We start from the raw sequence: 26,388 nt of genomic DNA, 5'->3' as shown, positions 1-26,388 counted from the left end.
ATGCACACAACTTCTTTAGGCCTCATGCACACTGTAGCTGATAAACTCATGTTTTTGTGAGTTTGGGCGTCTTTTTTTTTTTTTTTTTTTTTTTTTTTTTTTTTTTTTTTTTTATTATTATAACAGCCCTTAAACTCCCCTCTGTTTATCCTATGTGCACACATGGACGTTTTTAGCAGTTTATCAGCAGGGAAGTTTATCGGCTGTTTTCTGAATCGTGTTCAAGAGCAGTTCTTCTGACCACAAACACTGATAAATGTGCATAAACTATAGGCACTTTTAGCACTCAGGCGTTTATTTTGGTGGCCAGAATAAATTGAAAATTCTGGCCAATGAAAGACTCCAAACTGCTAAACTCTTTTGAAAAAAATGCAGTTTAGGTGAGTTTTATAATGCTGATTTTTCTCCTGTCAGGATAAACAGCGTTTACAAGAAACCAGTATTCCTGAGGCCTTAGGATCAGGGTCTAGTTTAGAAAGAATTGGATGCAGAGCCTGCCCATGGAACTCAGGAAATCCTCCTCAGCAGTTGGTATGTTGCTCAGACTAGAGCCTGCGCAGTGTGATTACTACAAGTAACATGCAACAGCATCTTGCTTCATCTGGATGAAAAATAATTATCTGCAGAGAGCTCTATTCCTCCCTGTGGCCGGGTTCACACTAGTCCGACATACGCTCCGACATTGGGAGCTCATGTCGCATGAAAAGCAATGTTTCCCTATGGGAGCCGTCTTAACTGGTCCGACACATGTCGGTCCGACATTGCAAACACTCCCTGTACTACTTTGGTCCGACTTTGATCCTACTTCACTCCATTGAACATCATTGAAGTAGGATCAAAGTCGTAACGCAGTCTTGCACGCTCCGACTTTGGCATGCGACATGTATTCTACTGATCTTGAGGGGGAACTCCACGCCAAATTTTAAGCAAAAAACCGGCATGGGTTCCCCTCCAAGAGCATACCAGGCCCATGGGTCTGGTGCCGATTTAAAGGGGAACCCCCTACGCTGAAAAAACGGCGTGGGGGTCCCCCCAAAATCCATACCAGACCAGTATCCGAGCAGCAGCCCGGCCGGTCAGGAAAGGCAACGAGCGAGCACCCCCCCCCCCCCTCCTTAACCGTGCCAGGCCACATGCCCTCAACATGGGGAGGTAGGTGCTATGGGGCAGGGGGGCGCACTGCGGCCCCCCCACAGCACCCTGCCCCCATGTTGATGAGGACAGGGCCTCTTCCCGACAACCCTGGCCGTTGGTTGTCGGGGTCTGCGGGCGGGGGCTTATCGGAATCTGGGAGCCCCCTTTAACAAGGGGGGCCCCCAGATACCGGCCCCCCATCCTAGGTGAATGAGTATGGGGTTTCAGTGCCCGGGCTTCTGTCGCCTTCTGCATCCTTCTGCCTTCTTCTGCTTCGCTGTTGACACGTCGCTTCCTCCCGCTGCAATGCCGTGTGCGGCGGCTCGCACCGACTTATATAGTTATCTTATAACGTCACAGTCCCATCATGCTCTGTGCACCCGGAGCATGATGGGACTGTGATGTCATAAGATAACTATATAAGTCGGTGCGAGCCGCCGCACATGGCATTATAGCGGGAGGAAGCGACGTGTCAACGGAGAAGGCAAAAGGCGACAGAAGCCTGGGAACCCCCCCCCCCCCCGCCGCCGAAGACATCGGAGAAAGAGCGGAAGGGTGCCGCTGTAAAAGAGCTAAGGAAGAAAGTGGCCCCCACCCGGCGGAAGAGAACCAGACGGCGGTGAAGACTGGGACCCCCCCTCCCCAGAAGACGTCGGAATAAGCAAGCCCCCCCTCGTAAAAGAGCTAAAGAAGAGAGGGGGGGCCCCGGAGCTGACTAATAACACTTTACTTCCAGGTGAATGGGTAGGGGTACGATGTACCCCATACTCATTCACCTAGGGTGGGGGGCCGGTATCTGGGGGCCGCTCCCAGATTCCGATAAGCCCCCCCCGACAACCAACGGCCAGGGTTGTCGGAAAGAGGCCCTGTCCTCATCAACATGGGGGCCGGGTGCTTTGGGGGGGCCGCAGGGCGCCCCCCTGCCCCAGAGCACCTACCTCCCCATGTTGAGGGCATGCGGCCTGGCACGGTTAAGGAGGGGGGGGGGCACTCGCCCGTTCCCACCCCCTTTCCTGACCGGCCGGGCTGCTGCTCGGATACGGGTCTGGTATGAATTTTGGGGGGACCCCCACGCCGTTTTTTCGGCGTAGGGGGTTCCCCTTTAAATCCGCACCAGACCCATGGACCTGGTATGCTACTGGAGGGGAACCCATGCCGTTTTTTTGTTAAAATTTGGCGTGGAGTTCCCCCTCAAGATTCATATCAAACACAGTGCCTGATATTGGCAGGGATCCAAGTCGGATCCCTGCTCATTGGAAGTCGGACTTCAAGTCCAGGGCAAAGTCGGATCGAAGTAGTATCCTGTTCATGAAAGTCGGATGGATGTAGGACCGATGTAGTATCAGTGTAGGACCATTGTCTCAGAGCAAAGAAGGATGAAAGTCGTGTAGTATAGTGTGAACCCAGCCTGTGAGCTGAAGTTGGAAGCTGATTGGCTACCACGCACAGCTGCACCAAATTCTGTGTGCGCAAGTTTGGGTAAATCTCCCCCACAGTGCCTAGATTACTCTTCTACTGTCCTCCTTTAGGCAACTCTATGGGGTTGATTTGCTAAAACTGGAGTGTGCAAAATCTGGTGCTGCTCTCCATAAAAACCAATGAGCTTTCAGGGTTTTTTTTTTTTTTGATCAAAGCTTAAAGCGGATGTGCCACTAAAAAAATATATTAAAAGCCAGCAGCTACAAATACTGCAGCTGCTGACTTTTAATATAAGGACACTTACCTGTCCTGGAGTCCAGCGATGTCCGCAGCAGATGACGAGCAATCGCTCGTCACCCTGCTGCTCCCCCCTCCATCCACGGTGAGGGAACCAGGAAGTGAAGCGCTCCGGCTTCACTGCCCGGTTCCCTACGGCGCATGCGCGAGTCGCGCTGCGCCCGCCGATTGGCGAACGATGTGTGCTGGGAGCCGAGTGTTCCCAGCATACAACGGGGGACGGACGGGAAGCCAGGAAAAAACCCGTCCTTTGCCCGTATCGTGTGGCCGGAAGTGGGTGCAAATACCTGTCTGTAGACAGGTATCTGCACCCCCCTCCCCCTGAAAGGTGTCAAATGTGACATCGGAGGGGGGGCGGGTGCCGATCAGCGCGACTTCACTTTAGGGTGGAGATCCGCTTTAATTGAATATGCTGAAGTTGGAAGCTGGCTACCATGCACAGCTGCACCAGAGTTTACGTTCTTCAACCCCTAAGAATGTTCAGATAATTATGAAAGGAGAATGTTAGTTTTGCATTGCTGCAGTGATAGTCTAGCTCCACCTTACTTCACCTACCAGCAAGTGCAGAGCAACGATAGTCGGGTCACATCTCTCTCTCTCTCTCTCTCTCTCCAGTTTTTAAAGTAGAAATCTGAGAGTAGAAAGTTGCACAGCAGGCAGCGTGCATGTATAAAAATATAGATTGCTTACTGGAGTTCTGCTTTAACTGTGGTATATGATGGCTAATCGGCCTTGAGAGACAATGTTAAATACTTGTTTTATTTTCATTATTTGCCAGGTATTTTATTGGGGTTCTGAATAAAGCAACTGGAAAGATGGAGGTGTATGATGCTGAACATATCAAGATGCAGCCAGTGTTGAAAACTGACAATAGCAGTAAGATACATATTATTTTTATTACAACTACAAGATGTTAATCGTTTTTTGCTTTTCATATAGCTGTGCTTTTCTTACACCTTCTCTGCTAATTGGCTTTAGGTTTTTTATATTTGCTTTGATTTCTGTATTCCTGAATTGCTTATAGTCCTACTAGTGTTTTGTTTGTGATTTATCTGTGCACATATTTGGCCAAAGTTATTCATTCAACACCAGGTGCCGAAACTCATTAGTGACGCTAGATTCCAGGTTTTCGTATCGTAGCTAAAGGCATAGGGTCAGTCCATGTATGCCTTTTTTTTTTTTTTTTTTTTTTAAAAAGGCTTATGGAGGTCTATAATTATTTACAACATTGGAAAAGGTAGCAGTACACAAAGGGAAAAAGTTAGGCATACTATTGCTAAAAGCCAGAAAAAGCTACCATATTTTTTTTTTTTAAATGATCCTTTTGTTAGGTTCATTTAAGTAAACTTCAAGGACTGGTATTTTAAGTGTCACCGGTGCAAAAGAAACTGCGTGATCTGCTGCAATACTGTATAAACCCTCGATAGAGGGATTAGGTGTGCATGAAAAGAAAAAATGTTGTTGCGCTGATCTAGCAGTATATAACACATCTCCAGAGAGTACTTTTTTGGAGAGCTAGATCAGCGCAATAACATTTTTTTCTTTTCAAACTTCAAGGACTGTCTTCTTCTACCCTGAGTGAACTCCAGTTTCCTTAACTATAATTTCTGCGTTCACTAAGTGGCAATAGCTAGCTTGTGAATTGAGAAGCACATACAGGTGATACTCAAAAATTTGAATATCGTGCAAAAGTTCATTTATTTCTCTAATGCAACTTAAAGGGTGAAACTAATATGAGACACACACGTTACATGCAAAGCAAGATAGTTCAAGCCGTGATTTGTCATAATTGTTATTATGGCTTACAGCTCATGAAAACCCCAAATCCACAATCTCCGAAAATTAGAATATTGTGAAAAGGTGCTCAAAGTGTCCCACTCTAATCGGCACTTTAAGCCATAACACCTGCAAAGGTTTCCCGAGCCTTTAAACAGTCTCTCAGCCCTGGTTCACACTGGGTACGATTTGGAACGATTTGAGATGCGATTTGACATGTCAAATCGCATCTCAAATCGGCGGCAATTGTCGGCAATGGCACTGTCCTAATCAGTGCGACGCCGCATCTGCGATTTCAAAAAGTAGTTCCTGTACTACTTTTTGCGATTTCGAGCCGCGATTTACATTAAATTGTGGCCGAAATCGCGGTAAAATCGCGCATTTTACCGCGATTTTGAATTCGCAGCAGTGTGAACCTAGGCTCAGTCTGGTTCAGTAGTAATCGCAATCATGGGAAAGACCGCTGACCTGACAGTTGTGCAGAAAACCATCATTGACACCCTCCATAAGGAGGAAAAGCCTCAAAAGGTAATTTCAAAAGAAGTTGGATGTTCCCAAAGTGTTGCACCAAAGCACATTAATAGAAAGTTATGTGGAAGGGAAAAATGTGGAAGAAAAAGGTGCACAAGCAGCACGGATGAGTGCAGCCTGGAGAGGATTGTCAGGAAAAGCCCATTCAAAAGTGTTGGACTTTCACAAGGAGTGGACTGAGGCTGGAGTCAGTGCATCAAGAGCCACCACACACAGACGGATCCTGGACATGGGCTTCAAATGTCGTATTTCTCTTATCAAGCCACTCCTGAACAACAAACAACGTCAGAAGCGTTTTACCTGGGCTAAAGAAAAACGCACCTGGTCTGTTGCTCAGTGGTCCAAAGTCCTCTTTTCTAATGAGGGCAAATTTTGCATCTCATTTGGAAACCAAGGACCCAGAGTATGGAGGAAGAATGGAGAGGCACACACTGCAAGATGCTTGAAGTCCAGTGTGAAGTTTCCACAGTCTGTGTTGATTTGGGGAGCCATGTCATCCGCTGGTGTTGGTCCACTGTGCTTCATTAAGTCCGGGGTCACCACAGCCGTCTACCAGGAGATTTTGGAGCACTTCATGCTCCCTTCCACAGACGAGCTCTATGGGGATGCTGACTTCATTTTCCAGCAGGACTTGGCACCTACCCACACTGCCAAAAGCACCAAAACCTGGTTCAATGACCGTGGGATTACTGTGCTTGATTGGCCAGCAAACTCACCTGACCTGAACCCCATAGAGAATCTATAGGGCATGGGTGCTCAACCTGTGGCTCTCCAGCTGTTGCGGAACTACAATTCCCATGAGGCATTGCAAGCCGCTGACAGGTACAAGCATGTCTCCCAAAGGCTGAGGCATTATGGGAATTGTAGTTTTGCAACAGCTGGAGAGCCACAGGTTGAGCACCCATGCTATAGGGCATTGCCAAGGGGAAGATGAGAGACATGAGACCGAACAATGCAGAAGAGCTGAAGGCCGCTATTGAAGTATCCTGGTCTTCCATAACACCTCAGCAGTGCCACAGGCTGATCGCTTCCATGCCACGCTGCATTGAGGCAGTAATTGCTGCAAAAGGGGCCCAAAGCAAGTACTGAGTACATATGCATGCTTATATTTTACATGCAATCAATAAAACAAGGATTGTACATCAATATTTGACCTCTGAAATCTAATTTTCTGAGATTGTGGATTTGGGTTTTCATGAGCTGTAAGCCATAATCATCACAATTGTGACAAATCACAGCTTGAACTATCTTGCTTTGCATGTGATGAGTCTATCTCATATATTCGTTTCACCTTTTTAAAGTTGCATTCGTGAAATAAATGAACTTTTGCGCAATATTCTAATTTTTCGAGTTTCACCTGTATGTGATTCTCTTGGTGGTCCTCAGAGGGTCAATTGCGCAAAAGGACAATGTTCTGCAGGAGTTATTGGACATAAAAGCTTTGATTAACACTGATAACTTGCAACATATATTTATTTTAGCAGTGAGTAAGCAAATCGAAGATGCGACAGACCAGTCAACAAAAACCTACAGAGAAAAGGTTTGTTCTACAGCTTTTACATTTTGTATTTTCTTCATACTTGACACACTTTCAATTCCAAGCTAAATTTATATTAAAATTCTGTCTAACCACTTTTCCCTGGGTGGACGTCATGATGTCTTAAGATTGAAGTGATTATATCGGGATGATGCTTGCAGCTACAGGCATTGTTGTCTCGGTATCAAAGTTTTCAGCCACCAATGCTTGTTCACGTAGAAGTGGTCGAATGGCTGTAAAGCCACTCAGTCACTTCTACAGCGGCGGAAATGTGTGCTGCCCTGATCAGACGGGAGAGCCTGGGACCGCTTCTGCCAGTGACATCCATCATTGTTCCTCTCTCTTTGTGAGATCAGAAACCGTAAGCGGCAAGGATTTTGTCACTTCAGTTTCTTTTGTTTACCTGCTTGTTACAAGCATCTGATCAAACCAGTCTGTTTGCGCAGATGCTTTGGAGATCAGAGGTGAGAGAGACCACATCTCTCTCCATAAAGAGGACCTGTTAGAGCAGTGTTTTTCAACTCCAGTTCTCAAGGCACACCAACAGGTCATGTTTTCAGGCTTTCCATTATTTTGCACAGGTGATTTGATCAGTTTCACTGCCTTAGTAATCACCACAGCCGTTTCATCTAAAGGAAATCCTGAAAACATGACCTGTTGGTGTGCCTTGAGGACTGGAGTTGAAAAACACTGTGTTAGAGCTCATGCTATCACAAGCAATAAAGTTGAACAAAAAATTAAAAGGACAGTGTAAAAAAAAAAAAAAAACTCCTCCATCCACCTGTGCTCATGTGTAAATGCGAACGCATATGTAAACTGTGATTGTACCACACGTGAGGTATCGTCACGAATGTCAGAGCTGGAGCAATCATTCTAGCACCAGACCTGTGGTTTAGCTTTAATCTGGAAAGGCTTTTTAAGCGTTGCCTATGGAAATTTTTAGGTATCAATTTTAAAGTGTGACATGTTGGGTATCTATTTACTCAGTGTAACGTCATTTTTTATATTTAAAAAAAAAAATTTTTTGTGTTCACTAAAATTCATCAACGTGTTTAAAAACAGATGTGGAAATCCCGTTTGACATAAATTACAAGTTGAGGAACTTGGAACGATGGCACTGGACCTGTAGGTTTATTGTTATCTTAAAGGTGTGTTTGTTATTTAAAAAAAAAAAACATGTTATACTTGCTTCCACTGTGCAGCTCGTTTTGCAGAGTGGCCCCGATCCACGTCTTCTGGGGTCCCTCGGTGGCTGTCTCTGGTCCTCCCCGGAAGAACTCATCACATTCATGCGAGAGAGCTCGCTTTGTGTGGAGTCCTTGCGGGCGCGCTCCCGTGATACAGCGAGCGGCCATAGCCGCTCACTGTATCACTCGGCCCCGCCCCTCGGCGTGCCGCATCATTGGATGTGATTGACAACAGCGCCAGCCAATGGCTACGCTGCTTTCAATCCATCCGCTCTAGCCAATCAACAGCCAGGCTGAGCGGCGAACAGGATTTAACCTTTACAACCGATTTAAAGGAGTTGTAAAGGTTTGTTTTTTATTTTCTAAATAGGTTCCTTTAAGCTAGTGCATTGTTGGTTCACTTACCTTTTCCTTCAATTTCCCTTCTAAATGTTTTTTTTTCTTTGTTTTCTTTGTCTGAATTTCTCACTTCCTGTTCCTCCTCAGTAAGGTGTTCAGTAAGCTGTTCTAAATTACTTTCCACCGCTTGGATGATGGTGGAAAGCTTACTGAGGAGAAACAGGAAGTGAGAAATTCAAACAAAGAAAAAAAAAACATTTAGAAGGGGAATGGAAGGAAAAGGTAAGTGAACCAACAATGCACTAGCTTAAAGGAACCAATTTAGAAAATAAGACAAACCTTTACAACCCCTTAAGGTATTACTGTTGGTGTAAATTTATATGGTTTCTGGGCAGGCACCTTCTACACCCCCTCTGAGTCTCCCCGGCTTGTAGTGTGATGTAAAAAGAGTTGAGGTCCAGATACAACTTTATTACATTAAAGGTCAGGGGCACAAATCAAACGGGTTTCGGGAGTCTGCCAAACAAGCTGCTGAATAGGCCTGTGCTTTGAATTCACACCGGAACAAATATCATTGTAGGACCAGTTCACTTAGTTGCCGGTCAAGTCCTGATGTATTTGAGAAGTGTCAAAATTTGCCCGGTAGGCAATTAATTACTGCAAATTTATTACAAACCTCAGCAATCCAAACCGAGCATCAGAGATTACCTTCTGATTTATATACAGGGTTTTTATTTTTTTCTTTATAAGAAATGACTTTTCCAAGTTTGACAGTTTTTCTATAAGGGAAGAATTCCATAAATCCCCATAAATGTTGCCAATAGAACTGCAGACCTCAGATGCAGCCATTCCTGTGTTACAGCACGGGCAAGACAGTGATTACAGATTGTGCTTTTCTTGTGTTTCAGTTATGATCATGTTCCACCTGATCATAGAAAACCATAGCTATTTTATGCCCTGAGCTCCATTCATGCAAATGTAATTTCCTTAAATCGGAGTTCCACCCATTTAAAAGTCGGTAGCTGCTTTTTTTTTTTTTTTTTTATAATCGGACACTCGCCTGTCCCATGGCTCAGCGATGCGGGTGCAGGAAGCCTCGCTCCTCTCCCCCCTCTCCGAGGCAACAGGATTCTAACTGTGGGTGCCTGGCTGTGGCTTCACAGCCAGGTACGCACGCTGTGAATGGCCAGTCAATCTTCTGGGACCTGTGACATGTCCCAGAAGATTGCAGGGAGGGGGAGAGGTGCACTTACTTCCGGCGCTTCTTCGGAAGAAGTGGGAGATGGGTGCCCATAAAAACAGGATACCCGCTCTGCTTTAAGGATTTTTAAAAAGCTTTTTAACCACTTAAGGACCGGACCAATATGCAGCTAAATGACCCAAGGGGTTTTTACAATTCGGCACTGCGTCGCTTTAACAGACAATTGCGCGGTCCTGCGACGTGGCTCCCAAACAAAATTGGCGTCCTTTTTTTCCCCACAAATAGAGCTTTCTTTTGGTGGTATTTGATCACCTCTGCGGTTTTTATTTTTTGCGCTATAAAAACAAAAATAGAGCGACAATTTTGAAAAAAATTCAATTTTTTTTACTTTTTGCTATAATAAATATCCCCCCAAAAACGTATCTAAAAAACATTTTTTTTTCCTCAGTTTAGGCCGATACGTATTCTTCTACCTATTTTTGGTTAAAAAAATCGCAATAAGTGTTTATCGATTGGTTTGCGCAAAATTTATAGCGTTTACAAAATAGGGGATAGTTTTATTGCATTTTTATTAATTTTTTTTTTTATTTTTTACTACTAATGGCGGCGATCAGCGATTTTTTTTTTTTTTTTTTTTTTTTTTTCGTGACTGCGACATTATGGCGGACACTTCGGACAATTTTGACACATTTTTGGGACCACTGTAATTTTCACAGCAAAAAATGCATTTAAATTGCATTCTTTATTGTGAAAATGACAGTTGCAGTTTGAGAGTTAACCACAAGGGGGCGCTGAACGTGCTAGGCTTCACCTAGTGTGTGTTTACAACTGTAGGGGGGTGTGGCTGTAGGACTGACGTAATCGATTTGTGTCTCCCCTATAAAGGGGATGACACGATCGATGCAGCCGCCCCAGTGAAGCACGGGGAAGCCGTGTTTACATACGGCTCTCCCCGTTTTTCAGCTCCGGGGAGCGATCGCGATGGAGTGGCTATAAACGAATAGCCACGCCGTCGTCCCAGATCGCTCCCCGAGGGGATCCGACCGCCGCATGTAACGGGGGGGGGGGGGTCCCGACCGGACCCCCGACCCACGTCTAGGCAGGCACGTACAGGTACGTTGATGTGCCTGTCCGTGCCATTCTGCCGACGTATATCTACATGCGGCGGTCGGGAAGTGGTTAAAGGCTAACCATGCCAATGGATACATTTCTAGCTCTGCAATAAGTATATAGTAAAACTATAAATGGCTGAATTTTAATTAGATTCCATTTATTGCACGGCATGGCCTGTTCAGCACTTGCACATGTGGACACTGTGATTTAGAGCTAGCAGGGGTAAGCAGTACACTTCAGTGTAAGACATGCGTGGGGCTAGTGGTTAGCCTGTTTCCGACACTATCCTCCAGACCGGAGAGGAGGAGCCTACCTTACAGTATGTGGCAGCGGCACCAAACACTCGGTCCGTGCGCACACACACAGCACATGCCATTCCCTCTGTCTGTGCCACCAGTGAGAATGACAGTGCTGGCTGACTGTGTGCAATGCATCTCTGTCAACCTCCCCCTCCTGTCTCACACCCTCCCTCTCCCTCTCTGTCACCCTCACTCCTGTCTTACCTCAAAGAAGTAGCAGGAGTCTCTGACGCGGCCCTACCGTGGTTCGCATCTTTCCTTGAAAATTGCACTCAGACCGTGAAACTTGGAGGGTTTACATCAGAATCACGGACCACTACATGCGGAGTCCCGCAAGGATCGGCCCTTTCACCTGTACTCTTCAACATCTACATCCGCCCGCTCCTCAAAATCATCAGCAAACAGGACCTGCGCTACCACTCCTATGCGGACGACACGCAGCTTTACCTTCGAATCACCAACAAAAAAGACCAATTTCATGAACTTGGAAAGTGCCTTACGCTGATTGACAATTGGATGACAGAAAACTCCCTCAAACTTAACGGATCCAAAACAGAACTACTCACCCTTCACGCAAATAGGAAATCCATTTCTAGGACCACCGGGACACCACCCACCATCCTCAGACAAACCATCGCACCAAGCAATAAAGCCAAAAGCCTCGGAGTCACCTTTGACTCTGACATGACGTTGGATGCACAAATAGGATCAGTTGTCAGCGGTTCTCATCATCTGCTCCGAATGCTACGTAGACTCATCCCCTTCATCCCAGAAAAGGACACGGCAGTAGTTGTGGGAACGATCATCAACTCACGACTCGACTACGCAAATTCCCTCTATTTAGGACTACCAAAATACCAGATTTCGCGTCTACAAGTCGTCCAGAACACGGCAGCCAGACTGGTAACAGGTAAAAAGCCGTGGGAATCAGTCTCCCCAGCCTTGAGATCCCGCCACTGGCTGCCCGTACAGGACCGGGTGACATTCAAGACACTCTGCCTCACCCACAAATGTATACAGGGGAACGCTCCCCAATACTTAAGCGAGAAAATAAAACCCTACGTCACCAAGCGCGTTCTCCGGTCAACCGACCAAAACCTTCTCCAAATTCCTAAATCCCGCTACAAATCGAAGGGAGAACGTAGATTTTCGGTCCAAGGACCACGGCTCTGGAATGCTCTAACCTCTACAATCCGCTTGGAAGAAAACCATCAGGCCTTTAGGAAAAAACTAAAGACCCACCTCTTCTGAAGGACCGGAATGACTCTGGACGGGAAGCAAGCGCCTTGAGGCGATTTAGTTCGCATTTGTTGCGCTATACAAGTTACTCACTCACCCCCTCCCTCTCTGTCACACCCCCCTCCCTCTCTCTCACCCCCCTCCCTCTCTGTCTCTGCCCCCCTCCCTCCCTCTCTGTCTCTGCCCCCCTCCCTCCCTCTCTGTCTCTGCCCCCCTCCCTCCCTGTCTCTGTCCCCCTCCCTCCCTCCCCCCCTCCCTCTCTGTCTCTGCCCCCCCCTCCCCCCCTCCCTCTCTGTCTCTGCCCCCCCCCCCTCCCTCTCTGTCTCTGTCTGTCTCTAACCTTCCACCCCCTCTTTCCCTTTTAGGGCAAATTCCCACTAAAATCCAACCACTCTGCATTGCAGGCTGCTAGGGGGCAGTATGATTAACAGTTCAGTGCATCATACTTCCCCCTCTTATTTTGTACAAACTTTGTTTGCAGTGTATATATTGGGCACACGGCTGCATTGGTGGCCACAAGGCTGCATAGTGGACACACGCAGTCTGATTTGGTGGGCATGGATACAGTTGTTAATATTTATTTTAATAACTGAATTCTGCATAATACATTTTGAGTGTCATTTTATGCGAGTATGTTTCGGGGCGGAATTAAGGGAGAGCTGGGACAACTGGTGGCGAGTAACCCTTGAGGCCTGGCTAGTAGCTCAGGATTTAAAATTTTGAGAAAATATATATATGTGTGTGTGTGTGTGTGTGTGTGTGTGTGTGTGTTTTTAAGCCTTATGTCCTTAATCGGTAACAAGATAGAAACTGTTAATCTTAATCACAACCTTGCTTCCTGATTTTTAAATTCAGCATTATTATTTTCTAACTCTGCATGGTAGCAAGGTCACTCACTATAATGTCACCTTGGTACGTAACATCTCTTATGTAGATCCAAACTGATAACATGTACAGTAGCATGTCGTTATCCTAAAGTATTTACATTTTAACAGGTGGATGCACTTATAGAAGCTTTTGGTACCAATAGACAGAAACGTGCTTTGAGTTCTCGAAAACTGAACCAAGTTGGCAGCGAAACCTTAAATAAAGCAATGGTGAAAGCAGCAGAAGAGATAATCGGGAACAAAGGAAAAACAGGCAAGGACATTCTTTCTCTTTTTCTGATAAAAAAAATGTATTAACCTCCAATTTCTCTAATACATCAAGTATGTTAACTTACAATTTTCTTTTGTCACTTGTTTACTCATGGATGACCAGTTTCCTAATACCATTTTTAAAAATGTATTATTCTCTACAGAGCTACTGAAAGAAGCGATGGACACAAATGAAGAGTTGTCGTCTATCTTTTTGCCTTCTTGTAATGCCAGTGCAGATAAACCAGAAAATGTCTACAAATTTGATGACCGTATCCTTTTATTGTATGGAATGAAGTCTTTGTGTAGTGACATCTCTGGCACAAAATGCTTTGGCTGATGCTTTTAGCTCTGCCTGTAAAGTCAGTACGGAAAGTATTCAGGCCCCCTTACATTTTTTACTCTTTGTTATATTGTAGCCATTTGCTAAAATCATTTAAGTTCATTTTTCCCCTTCTCATTAATGTACACGCAGCACCCCATATTGACAGAAAAAAAACTGAATTGTTGACATTTTTGCAGATTTATAAAAAAAAAAAAAAATTAAATATCACATGGTCCTAAGTAGTCAGACCCTTTGCTCAGTATTTAGTAGAAGCACCCTGTTGATCTAATACAGCCATGAGTTTTTTTTTGGGAAAGATGCAACAAGTTTTTCACACCTGGATTTGGGGATCCTCTGCCATTCCTCCTTGCAGATCCCCTCCAGTTCTGTCAGGTTGGATGGTAAACGTTGGTAGATAGCCATTTTTAGGTCTCTCCAGAGCTGCTTAATTGGGTTTAGGTCAGGGCTCTGGCTGGGCCATTCAAGAACAGTCACGGAGTTGTTGTGAAATACTCTAATGCTGATAAACGCAGATAAGCGTCACTCACCAGTGTTTAATGTTTTTGATGCATTGAAAAAGAAAAAAAAATTTCTTCAAAAAAATGCTAAACGCTAACGCGGAAAAGCGATATTGCAAAAACATTGAAAAACTCACTGCAAAGCTACTGCCTTTTTTATAACGTTAATTTAACGTTCAGTGTGAATGAGGCCTTAAAGTGTACAACATTTGAATATCTTTCTAGTTATTGAAATTCCCTGCAATCCTAGAATATCAAAATCATTTTATGTGTTTTTTTTTTTTTTTTTTTCCTTTACATTCTTTTATACTAATGTTATTCTGATCTTAACTCTTGTCAAGTTATCTCTCCTGTGGAATATGAAGCTTTGGAATCTGTCTCTGCTGCTTTTAAAAACATTACACCTGAGGAACTCCAACAGATGACAGAGAAAAAGGAGTAAGCCAATATTTTAAATGGGTTGGGTCAGCAGAGTTATAGAAGTGTGTTTTGTGTTTTTTATTTTATTTTTTTTTTTATAAATTTTCTATGGTGTACTTTTCACAGGGCTAACAACGGCCTGGTATTTACAGGAAAAAAAAAATCAAGAAGGTTCGACAAATGTTACAACACTGCAGTATTGGAACTTGGTCATTGTCACAATAACATAATAAATCTCCAAACAATCCAATTACAAAAATCCCCCACAGAAAAAGAGAGGAAAAGACTAATGGGATGAGAGCAAAGGAGAGTAAAATAGTTTATAGAGCTGTACTCGTCACTCCAATGAACAGAGGGCACAGATTTTTAAACAACCAGGAATAAAAAGGGGATCCTTGCGGGGGGTCCTCTCGCAGGTGTCGATGCTCCCACATTGCTCTGACTCTCCAGCTTATCAACAGAATGAGCTGTTAGTGACTCCATCAGTTCCACGTCTTTAATCCTGGCATGCAACTTGATAGGAGTTTGTGGTTTGTCTTTCCAGTGGAGAGCCACCAAGCATCTAGCAACAGTGAGGATATGATGCGCCAGCGTCTTGGCAAGCCTGGGCCACCTGGGGGGGGGGGGGAATCATAAAAGGAACATTTTAGGATAGAGGGGGAGATCTGCATTGAGCAGTCACTTGAGAAGGTCCTGTGATAGCTGCCAGTATGGTAGGATCAGCGGGCACCGTGAATAGATGTGCAGTAAAGTACTTTGACGTGTGAGTCATCGCCAGCAGCCATCCGAAGTGGAGGGCTATATGGCACGTGGACGAGAGAGTCATATACCAAAAGAATATATTATGTGTTCTCCTTGTAAAGAGTACAAATTGAGCTTGGGACCATATAACCTGGCACTTTCCTAAGGGATATTCTTCCCCTATCGCTTGTTCCCATCTGAGCATATTAGGTTATAGTTCTTTGTTATGCTCTATGCACCTAATATGCTATATAGTTACCAGAGTTTTATGTTTTCTAGATATGTTCTAGTTTTACTGTTCTGACATTGTCACTATTTCAGTATAACTGACATAAGGTTAAAGTGGTTGTAAAGCTTTTCTCTTTTTTTATTTTTTTCAGTTAAATAACAAACATGCCTATACTTGCCTGCTGTTTGCACAGAGCAGCCCCAATCCTCCTCTTCTGGGGTCCCCCGCCAGCTCTCCGGCCTCCTCCTCTTCATTGGGTGCCGCCACAGAAAACACTGCTTTCTATGGAGGCACTTGTGCAGGCTCGCTCCCATGTCCCGCTGCTGCGTCCTTTCAGACAGACTCGGCCCTGCCCCTTCCACTCCCCATGTCACAGGATTCGATTGACAGCAGCGAGAGATTCCTCCTGCTGCTATCAATCTGTCCAATGAGGAGAGAGACAGCGGCTGGAGCTGCTGCGCTCATGCACATCGCAGGATCAAATGGGGCTCAGCTAAAGAAAAGGGGGGGTATTGGAAGGGATTGGGTGAGCGAGCACAGACAGTTTTTCACCTTGATACATAAGTTTTCTCACCTTAATGAATCCTAAGGTTTTGCAATTACTTTAGGCCCCTTTCACACAGGTGCCTACATTTGCATGATAAGCTTGCTCTATGCGGGGGATCGCTATGCCGATCCCAAATTCGGCAGTGGCACAATCTTCATTTTCACTGAGGTTTGCCAAGTGCCACTGGTTAGGGAAGGGTGGGAGAGGGTGTTTCTAATATCTTGGAGTTTGTCTTTAAGAGAGGCACAAGACAGGACTTTTAGTTTCAAGATTACATTGATTTACTGCTTCACTCTTTGTTAGGAAGGAGTAATATATGTATTATAACTGCATATTTAATATATCCTTGGACCACACTATGCACCTTACAAAACAAATTTCCTTTTGAATGGCAATCGGAGGCCCTTCCCTACCTAGGCCCTTTTTTATTTATTTTTATTTTTACCCCCTTTTCATACATTGTATCAACAAAAATGGCCTCCACTGGATAAGTTATCGGAGGACCTCAACAGATGGATAACTAATCCTCCTTCATGGTTTGGTCGATTGTACTTGATAAAAATGAAGATCTTGCTGAGGATATTTGTTCAGAACTCTTCCTGTGTCTGAATTTAAAAATGTTCCAACAGAAGTTGCTGAAATTTTATCTGAGAGACTTGGGGGTGAACAAACGTACACTGTATATGCCAAAATTGAGGGGAGTACCAGACTTGGCCAAGGACTTTTACACTGCACAGCTGGTCCAGTTGATCCGCTTCCATACACGGCAATCCCATGCGCTCTGGATAAAATTGGAACCATCCCCTTATCCTTCTAAGATCAGCCACTTGATATCTATGTGGGCAAAGGATAGCCTGGTTACTGTGTCCAACCTTGTAATTTTCACTGAATGTATGGGATAGATTGACAATGTATGAATTTAAATCCCGGCATACCCCCTTGGCCACAGTGCTTTGCAACCCTGCTTTTACCCTGGATCTCCACCCCCAAAATTTTGCTTGATGGACCAAATTAACAAATTCCTGCTATATGCATTGAAGATCTATGTGACCATAGAGGTGTTTTATCGATACAATTGCTGGAGGAGAAATATCAGATTCCGAATTTAGAACTTTATACCCAATGTCTTGCCTGTTTTTCACCACTAGAGTGTGTAAACATACTTCCCCAGTGTTCTGCTCCATGTCAGCAACGTACTTATGGAGCAGCCTTGCTCCTTGCTCTGTCACAGCCACCAGAAGGGGTGTGGTGGATCACCTGCCTCTGGGCGTTCGGCACCCCCGGAATTTAGCTGAGCTACCAAGGGGCCTTTGCGGTTGATGCTAGCAAAGATTCTATTCATCAGGCCTCACGCCTTGCTCTCCTGTTTAGTACATATGCGTAAAATTCTGTGGCTAAAGCCATTGGTCAGCTGAGTCGCCATGTAAAAAGCTATTGGCTGGTTTTCCCTTTCATGGGGAATGGCTGTTCGGGGAAGATTTTTGATAAATACATTTCAAGTGGTAAGAGTACCCTCCTACCGGTTAAGAGAAGGAATAGGCATCCTTCATTCAAATGTACTTCCCCCTCCGGTGCCAGGGGCGACAGCCTCCGCCGTCAGGGTCGAAGGGTAGGCCTCAGGGCTAAGCACAAGGCCAGAAAAAACCCTGGGGGCAGAAGCCTACAAGAGTCCCAAGGCCTCCTTATGAAGGGGCGCCCCCACTCGATCAAGTGGGGGGAAGACTTCTGTGGTTTTCAGGGGCTTGGCAAGCAGAGATCCAAGACAGATGGGTCATCTCTGTGGTAACCCTAGGTTACAAACTAGTTTCACAAATTTCCACTGGTTTGGTTTGTTTTCTAAGTTCGAATGTCCCCAAAGACCCAGTGAAAAGGTCTTAATTTCTGGTGCTAGACCAATTGATGTCTTTGGGTGTAATCGTAGAGACTCCCTCGGAGGAGCAGGGAATGGGGTTTTATTCAAATCTCTTCACGGTGCCAAAACCGAATGAAGATGTCAGACCCATTTTAGATATCTGAATCTGTCCCCAAACATCCGCTTTCGAATGGAATCAATCTGTTCAGTCTTATCCACCTTGCGAGAAGGAGAATTTCTAGCGTCAATGGACTTTTAAAGATGCATATCTTCATGTGCCAGAAGTTTCTGCGTTTCGAAGTAGAACACCGCCGCTTTCAGTTCGTGTCCTTACCCTATGGGTTGGCCACCATGCCCCCCGGGTGTTTACAAAGGTTCTGGCCTCACCTCTGGCGAGACTAAGAGCCAAGAGTATAGCAGTAATGGCATACATGGATGATCTGTTGCTGGTAGGTCAGTCAGTGGCACGGTCAGACCAAAGTGTGTCCAGCACGGTCAAATATATGGAACACCTCGGTTGGATTCTCAATCTAGAGAAATCATCCTTGCGACCAGCAAGGAGGCTGGAGTATTTAGGTCTGGTTATAGACACAGCCCAAAGAAGGGAAAAAAGTCAAAGCTATAAGATAGCTGGTCCCAGGTGGTTGGGGCAAGGAAGGGTCCTTCCATTCGCCTTTGCATGAGGTTGTTGGGGGAAGATGGTGGCTTCATTCGAAGCAGTTCCCTATGCCCAGTTTCATTCAAGAATGTTGCAGAACAGTATTCTTTCTGCTTGGAACTAAAAAAAAAACAAGCCTTGGATTACCCAATGTATCTGGCCCTGAGGGTGTGCCAAAGTCTCGGTTGGTGGTTGATAACCAAAAATTTTCAGAAGGGAAAATCCTTCATGGAAGGTTGTAACAACAGATGCCAGCCTCTTTCGCTGGGGTGCAGTCCTGGAAGAGACCACTGTCCAGGGGAAGTGGTCAGTCCAAGAAGACCTTGCCCATCGACATCCTAGAGATTCGGGTGGCACGGCACGTCGGTGGCCTGGATGTTCAGGTTGCGAGGTTGTCCCTTCAGGATACAATCCGACAATGCCACAGCAGTGACCTAAAATCAATCACGAGGGGGCACCAGAAGTCGTGCAGCACAGGAGGTGGTAAATCCTTTTTTAGCCTGGGCAGAGGAGCATGTACCTTGCCTTTCTGCAGTCTTCATTCCAGGGGTGGCGAATTGGCAGGTGGATTTTTTTGAGCTGTCATCTATTCCTGGGGGCATGGTCTCTACATCCCAACATTTTTCTGGCCATATGCCAAAGATGGGGTACCCTGGACATGGAGATATATTGGCCTCCCAGGTTCAACAAGAAGTTGGACAGCTTTGTGTCAAGAACAAGGGATCCACTCGCATACGGGACAGATGCGTTAGTGACCCCTTGGAATCAGTTTTCACTGATTTATGCGTTCCACAAAGAACCCGGCTTCTTGGACCATTTTTTTTATAGGATCTGGAGGGCCTATGTTTCCTGGTATGAATCCAAAAGATGGCATCCTCGGAAGTATGCCATAAGTAGAATTCTTGCCTTCCTACAGTTGGGGGTAGAAATGAAGCTAGCCTTGAGTACAATCAAGGGTCAGATCTCAGCCTTGTCAGTGTGTTTTATTCTTTTTTTTTTTTTTTTTTCTTCTCAAAGGCTGCTTTTATACAAGGGGTAACACGTATAGTTCCGCCAGTTAGGACACCCTTGTGCCCATGGTATTTGAGTCTAGTTTTATCAGTTTTACAAAGACAGCCCTTTTGAACCAATGTGCAATATTTCCTTATTTCTTTTTGTGTTCAAAATTTTTATTGAGTTTTACAAACATAAGACAATAAAAGAAAAAGAAAACGTCTGTCATCTATTCGGACAGTGTTGAGAAAATTAAATAAATTCCCATGTAACAACTATATAATAATCAGCGCTATGAAATGCTAGGCCTCAAGCCGAGGGAGTTGCCCTCCCCGTCACCCCATATTGGTCCCTTGGTTCTTTTGACAAGGAAATTGGTGTTCTTAGTTGCGGTAACCTCCGCAAGAAGGGTATCAGAATTGGCAGCTTTTTCTTGTAAAGAGCCATACTTGGTTATTCATAAGGACAAGGTGGTGTTGCGTCATCACCCAACCTTCCTGCCTAAGGTAGTGTCAGGTTTTCATCTAAATCAAGATGTTACCCTGCCTTCTTTTTCCAGAACCTCGTTCTGCGGAAGAAAAATTGTTACACTTTTGATGTAGTGCAGTGTTTCTCAATTCCAGTCCTCAGGCCCCCCCAACAGGTCAGGTTTTCAGGATTTCCCTCAGATGAAAAGGCTGTGGTGATTACTAAGGCAGTGAAACTGATCAAATCACCTGTGCAAAATAATGGAAATCCTGAAAACCTGACCTGTTGGGGGGGCCTGAGGACTGGAATTAAGAAACACTGATGTAGTGAGTGCAATTAAAACCTATCTGAAAGCAACAGCTTTTTCCTGGGAAAATCTGGTTTATTGAAAACCTGTTACTACTTTTTTTTTTTTTTGTTGTTGTAAAGTTTTGCACTCTGGTATGCAACTAAAGTACACGATTTGTCATATGTGCTAATGTTGAATCTTATGTACAGGGGGGGGGGGGGGGAGGAGAGGGCACAAACAAAATAAAAAGAATTGGCAAAATTACCAGATCAATATGTATGGAACAATCTAAACCAAACATCCATCAAAGAGAGAAGGCCCCGAAGAATCCCAGGCTGGTATCCTGCCCCTGAGCCAATACTTTGTAGAACCGCCTTTCATTGCAATTAGCGCTGCAAGTCTTTTTGGGGATGTCTCTCTACCAGCTTTGCACATCTAGGGAGTGACATTTTTGCCCATTCTTTTTTGCAAAATAGTTCAAGCTCTGTCAGATTGGATGGAGTGTCTGTGAACAGCAATTTTCATGTCTTGCCACAGATTCCTAATTGGATTTAGGTGTATATTTTGACAGGGCCATTCTAACACATGAATATGCTTTGATCTAAACCATTCCTTTGAAAATCTGGCTGTATGTTTTTAGGGTGGTTGTCCTGTTAGAAGGTGAACCTTCGCCCCAGTCTCAAGTCTTTTGCAGACTCAAATGGGTTTTTCTCCCAAGATTGCCCTGTATTGGAACTCCATTCATCTTCCCATCAACTCTCACCAGCTTCCCTTTTCCCTGCTGTAAAAAAGCATCCCCACAACATGATCAGGGTGATGTGCAGTGTTCGTTTTCTGCCACACGAAGCGTTTTTGGCCTAAAAAATATATTAAAAAAAAAAAAAAAAGTTCATTTTGGGTCTCATCAGACCAGAGCACCTTCTTCCACATGTTTGCTGTGTCCCCCAAATGGCTTCTTGCAAACTTTTAACAATGGCTTTCTTCTTGCCACTCTTCCATAAGGGCCAGATTTGTGGAGTGCACAACGAATAGTTGTCCTGTGGACAGATTCTCCCACCTGAGCTGTGGATCTCTGCAGCTCTTCCAGAGTTATAATGGGACTCTTGGCTGCTTATCTAATTCTCTACTTGCCCGATCTTTCAGTTTAGGGGGCCGGCCATGTCTTGGTAGGTTTGCGGTTGTGCCATGCGCTTTCCATTATTTATATATATATATATATATATATATATATATATATATATATATATATATATATATATATATATATATATATATATATATATATATATATATATATATAATCTCTCTATCCCTGCTTAAAACTTCTCCACAACTTGATCCCTGACCTGTCTGATGTGTTCCTTGGCTTTTATGATGCCGATTGTTCACTAAAAAAAACTTCTCAGGGTTTCAAAGAACAGCTGTATTAATACTGATTAAATTACAGCACAGGTGGACGCTTTTTACTAATTGGGTGTTTTCTGAAGGCAATTGGTTCCACTAGATTTTAGTTAGGGGTATCAGAGTAAAGGGGCTGAATACAAATGCAGGCCACACTTTTCATATATTTAATTGTAAAAAAAGTGGAAAACCATTTATCATTTTCCTTCCACATCACAATTATGTGCCACCTTGTGTTGGTCTATCACATAAAATTCCAATAAAATACATTTACATTTTTCGTTGTAACATGACAAAACTGCAAAATTTCAAGGAGTGTGAATTGCTTATTCAAGGTACTGTATTTGGGTAACTAGGCATGTGTTTAGTTATAGGACCCTTGTTCACAAAGCCCACTAAATTTTCCTTTTTTTTTTTACACAGGCATACTTTATTTGTCCTTCAAGAGCTCCGAGAGATTAAACTGGCAAAGGACCCTGACCGCCAGGCTCGTGTTTTGTGGTATTTGGACATGTTGATTAAATTCAGCCAACTTAAAGTTGCAAAACGGAAAGGTTAGTTCTTTATGAAAAACTGCATTACCCCAAACTATCCATAGATAACTTTTCTTTACACCTTATTTGTTGAGAGAACCATAAATGAGGGACCTAAAACTATTTCTCACTCATACTCGACATGTGTTGTGCAATCATCGTTTACATACATGTGCACTCCCTATGCATGCATTTTCTTTTATATGTGCGAAGCAGGGATGTGTCCCCCCCCCCCCCCTTTTTTTTTTTTTTTTTCTCACTTTTTTGCTATCACATTTGGCCATCAAGTTTCCTATGTAATGACATTGGGCAGGGTAACATGTACTCTTTATTTGGATATTGGGGATCTATAGGGCTCCAGATGTCTCCCTTGCCCTCTGCTGAAATCAGCTGAGCAAATATGGTGCTTGATCTACTATTTAACCAGTTTTCCACCAAGGATTTTGAGCCCATTGCTTGTAGGCTCACACTTTGCCAAGTACTGTCGCCTAAAGGAATACTGAACAGTAAACAAAATAAATTCTATGCCAGCCCAGGATAACCCCTCTTACTACCAGCATGCCTCTGTTTTGTAAAAGCAGTGCAGAGAGTGATTATAAACAGAGGGGTGGGACAAATGAGTCCCTCAATGGACTCCAAGAAAAGGAATTCTATAGGGAGTACGAAAACCCTATTCTCCATTTATCTTTCAGGGCAGCATGCGAGAGAGAGAGAGAGAGAGGGAGAGAGAGGCTCTGCCTACCTAAAACATATCCACAATCAAATAAAACAAGCAGTCATCTTGTGTCCTCTGCATTTGTGTTTTTCTCTGGCCTAATAGGAACATGAAAATGGTTATTTTTTTTCCCTCCAGGCTTTCATGCTAGTTGCTGAAGCCTCCTAGTATACAGTATGCTTTCTCCATGATTCCAGGGACAGTGGATTTGGAGTGGATGCATATCTTGGGTTTTCTAGGCTACATTTGTTAGTAGCCTAGGTGTGGAACCTTCCCTTCACATCACCTTCTCAGGTTTTCCCCAAGGTTCCTTATTGGCAGGAGGAGAAGCAACTCTCCGTGATCCTAGTGGAATCCACTATTACTCACATTTGGTCAAGCTCCAAGTTCAATGGGTGGTTGAACTCCCTGATGTGTAATGCTGATTTTTATGAAAGAATCATGGCCGCTGGCATACCCAAATCTTTTAGAGGAAGACTTGCAAAGCTGAAGCAGGTTCATACTCTAGGTATCGGCGAGGTCAGAGCGTGGGCATCTGGAGTCCCAGACTATTTTTGAGATAACTGACGTGTTTCTGCTAAGCTAAACCACAGTGCATGAGCCAGAACGGCATGCTGCATTGTAGGTCCCCCCGAATAGACAGCCATATGGTGGGTATATGAGTATACCCTGGTTCTTGCATCCAGAAACCAGAAGGAGAGTGCCAGCGGGTGGGAGATGGAGCAGTAGGCGGACCTGTATCTTCCCAGGAGTATTACAGCAGATTACTTTGGTCAGCAATGCTACACCATGCAGTTTGATTCCACGGCAACTGCTTTCTTTATAGCCCTTTCCTTCTATACCCATACAGTGTGCCTCTTACAAGTGCAGGGTGAATATGCTTTGTGTTCCTGTTTGCCAATGGTGTGGTAATTTGGAGGCAGAGACCCTAATGCCTCTCAAGCTGCAAGAGCATGGTGCTAGTAGCTCACAGATTAGTAGAAGCTGCAGCCTATTGGCTCCTTCCTACATGTATTGTCACACTTGTGCGTTTGCAGGGCTACTGGGATCTGTTTGCTCCATTTTTACCACCCATTACACTCGCTCCTTTTTTTATTTTTTTTGCAGCAAAGAGAGCTGCACGATTCTGTGAAAAATTTGAATCATGATTTTTTTTTTTTTGCTTAAAAAAATAAAAACACAATTCTCGCGGTGTTGGGCATTTGTATCATGTATTGTTGATGAGTGGATATTTCATTGGTAACAATAGAATATCTATAATGAGCTATTGCATGATTGTCACACTAAAATAATTTTTATTTTATTGTACATCAATCTTTTCTATCCTTTGTAATAAAAATTATTTTATACTATATCTGACTATCAGTTTTTCCTACGGTGCCATTAAAGTCCACCCAAGCCTCTTTCTTTCATACAATATTTTGATGGGATGAAGGCACCAATTTAAATAATTTTCTTATATCTATAGCACTTTTACATATCTAACGCAGTGTAACAACATCTTTCACATTCTACAAAAAATTGGGTTAACTTTACTGTTTGTTTAAAAAAAAAAAAAAAAAAAAATATATATATATAAAATTGCAAGAAAAATTACTAAGAACCCCCAAATATATATATATATATATATATATATATATATATATATATATATATATATATATATATATATATATATATATATATATATATATATATATATATATATTTGGGGGTTCTTAGTAAAAAAAATTTGGGGGTTCTTATATAAAAAAAAAAAAAAATATATATATATAAAATTGCAAGAAAAATTACTAAGAACCCCCAAATATATATATATATATATATATATATATATATATATATATATATATATATATATATATATATATATATATATATATATATTTGGGGGTTCTTAGTAATTTTTGGGGGTTCTTAGTAATTTTTTGGGGGTTCTTAGTAATTTTTTGGGGGTTCTTAGTAATTTTTTGGGGGTTCTTAGTAATTTTTGGGGGTTCTTAGTAATTTTTCTTGCAAAAACTTATCTTAACTTGAAACCAACAAGTGTCAGAAAAAGGTTTAGTCTTTAAAGAAGTATGGAATGGGTTAACTTAATGGCACCTATTACATTCATCACAAATCGGCTGATCTTTTTTTTCCTAAAAAAAAAAAAAGTAAGTGATAACTGCGCTAACTTTAGTGTGTATTAAACATGTCTTATTCAGCATTGAATATGCAACATTAAATTCTCCCCATATGTCTGTTCAGGGATACAATACCAAGCCAAACGTATATCCCACAAATCAATCGCCAAGCAGAAAAAATAAATAAATGGAAATTTCCAAAATCTAAGGAAATCGTTTTAAAATATTAGAGTCCCAGTGAATATCTTGAGTATTGTTCAACTGTGTGTTGTGAAATCAACCCCTCATCCATGACCTGACACATCTGCGTTCCACCAATTCATGCACCACCACCTTTTGATGTTGTAATTTCCCAGCAGCCTCTACACGTTTTGCAATCTTAAAATTGATTTTGAAACGCGTAGAGGCTACTGGGGAAATTACAACCTCACTTAATGTCAGTACCTGAGTGAGAGTGAGGCTTGGACTGCACGCGATCACAGGGGAACACTTGCTGGAATACCAGCCCCATATGCACTGCTCGAAAGGTTTGGTCCCAGCCTGTGGGCACTGAAAATTGTAAGTGCAATCGTTTTTAACTTTTTTTACTAATAGACATACTGCACAATGATGGCTATTTCCCTATGAGATCCTGATGATGATCCATAAGAGAATATAAGAAGAAAATTGCTTGATACGCTGACATTGTTCACATGCTGACTGGGGAAGGCTTCAGGCTGATCCTTATGAGTGGAGTGGTTATCCCAGCTGACAAAAACGGTCCATTTGCTGTTTGAAAAGTTCTCAGGGGGTGTTTACAACTTCAGCAACACACCCCCTGCCTCTGTCCCCCCTCCCCTGAGAGACGTGGCTGTGCTGTGAACGAGCACGTTGGTCACATATCTCTATTTCAATAGTAATACGACCTCATACAGGAAACAGAAGCTGCTTTGACCAGATAATAAACATAATCTACTGCTGGGAGATTGGTTTCTCTCTGAACAGGAGTTTCACAGGCTTGTGAGGATCTGGAGTGTGTTGGAGAGGGCTCCCTCCTCCCCTGTCTGCTCATTTCGCTTTACACACACGCAGGCACTCAGAGCTCCTCCTACCCACGTAACACACTTTTTACACAATTATCTTACAAACAGCCTGGAAAATGTACAGAGTCCATCACTTGCCGTACAGTCATCGCTGAGCGGTTCATCGGATGCCTTATCTGATGGGAGACATTATTCGACAGGACACCTACAGTTGGCTACCAGTGAGGAGATGAGGTGGAGTGAGAGCCACTTGGGAAATGGGGCGACATAGAGGACACGGCGCTGATAATCATCTGTTACCATGGTGACCCTGCTACTGAGAGGAGACCTGGGCCGAGGGCCT

General features: G+C 43.6%; 1 protein-coding gene across 3 annotated transcripts in view; it reads left to right on the top strand.

The window, feature by feature from the left end:
* Positions 1–26,388, top strand: part of POLR1E (RNA polymerase I subunit E) — a 51,337-nt gene that overhangs the window by 9,630 nt on the left and 15,319 nt on the right. For 2 of the 3 annotated variants that reach the window (XM_040361503.1, XM_040361522.1), the window contains exons 4-9: positions 3,629–3,726; positions 6,639–6,697; positions 13,068–13,212; positions 13,373–13,480; positions 14,393–14,489; positions 22,073–22,203. In XM_040361503.1, coding sequence (XP_040217437.1) covers positions 3,629–3,726; positions 6,639–6,697; positions 13,068–13,212; positions 13,373–13,480; positions 14,393–14,489; positions 22,073–22,203 — 638 coding nt within the window. The remainder of the gene's footprint in view (positions 1–3,628; positions 3,727–6,638; positions 6,698–13,067; positions 13,213–13,372; positions 13,481–14,392; positions 14,490–22,072; positions 22,204–26,388) is intronic. The other variant, XM_040361511.1, reaches the window with a different exon arrangement.

This window comes from Rana temporaria, chromosome 1, assembly GCF_905171775.1.
Source record: "Rana temporaria chromosome 1, aRanTem1.1, whole genome shotgun sequence".
Lineage (NCBI taxonomy): Eukaryota > Metazoa > Chordata > Amphibia > Anura > Ranidae > Rana > Rana temporaria.
Note: the sequence above shows the minus strand (reverse complement) of the source record. Positions and strands in the feature narration are given on the sequence as shown.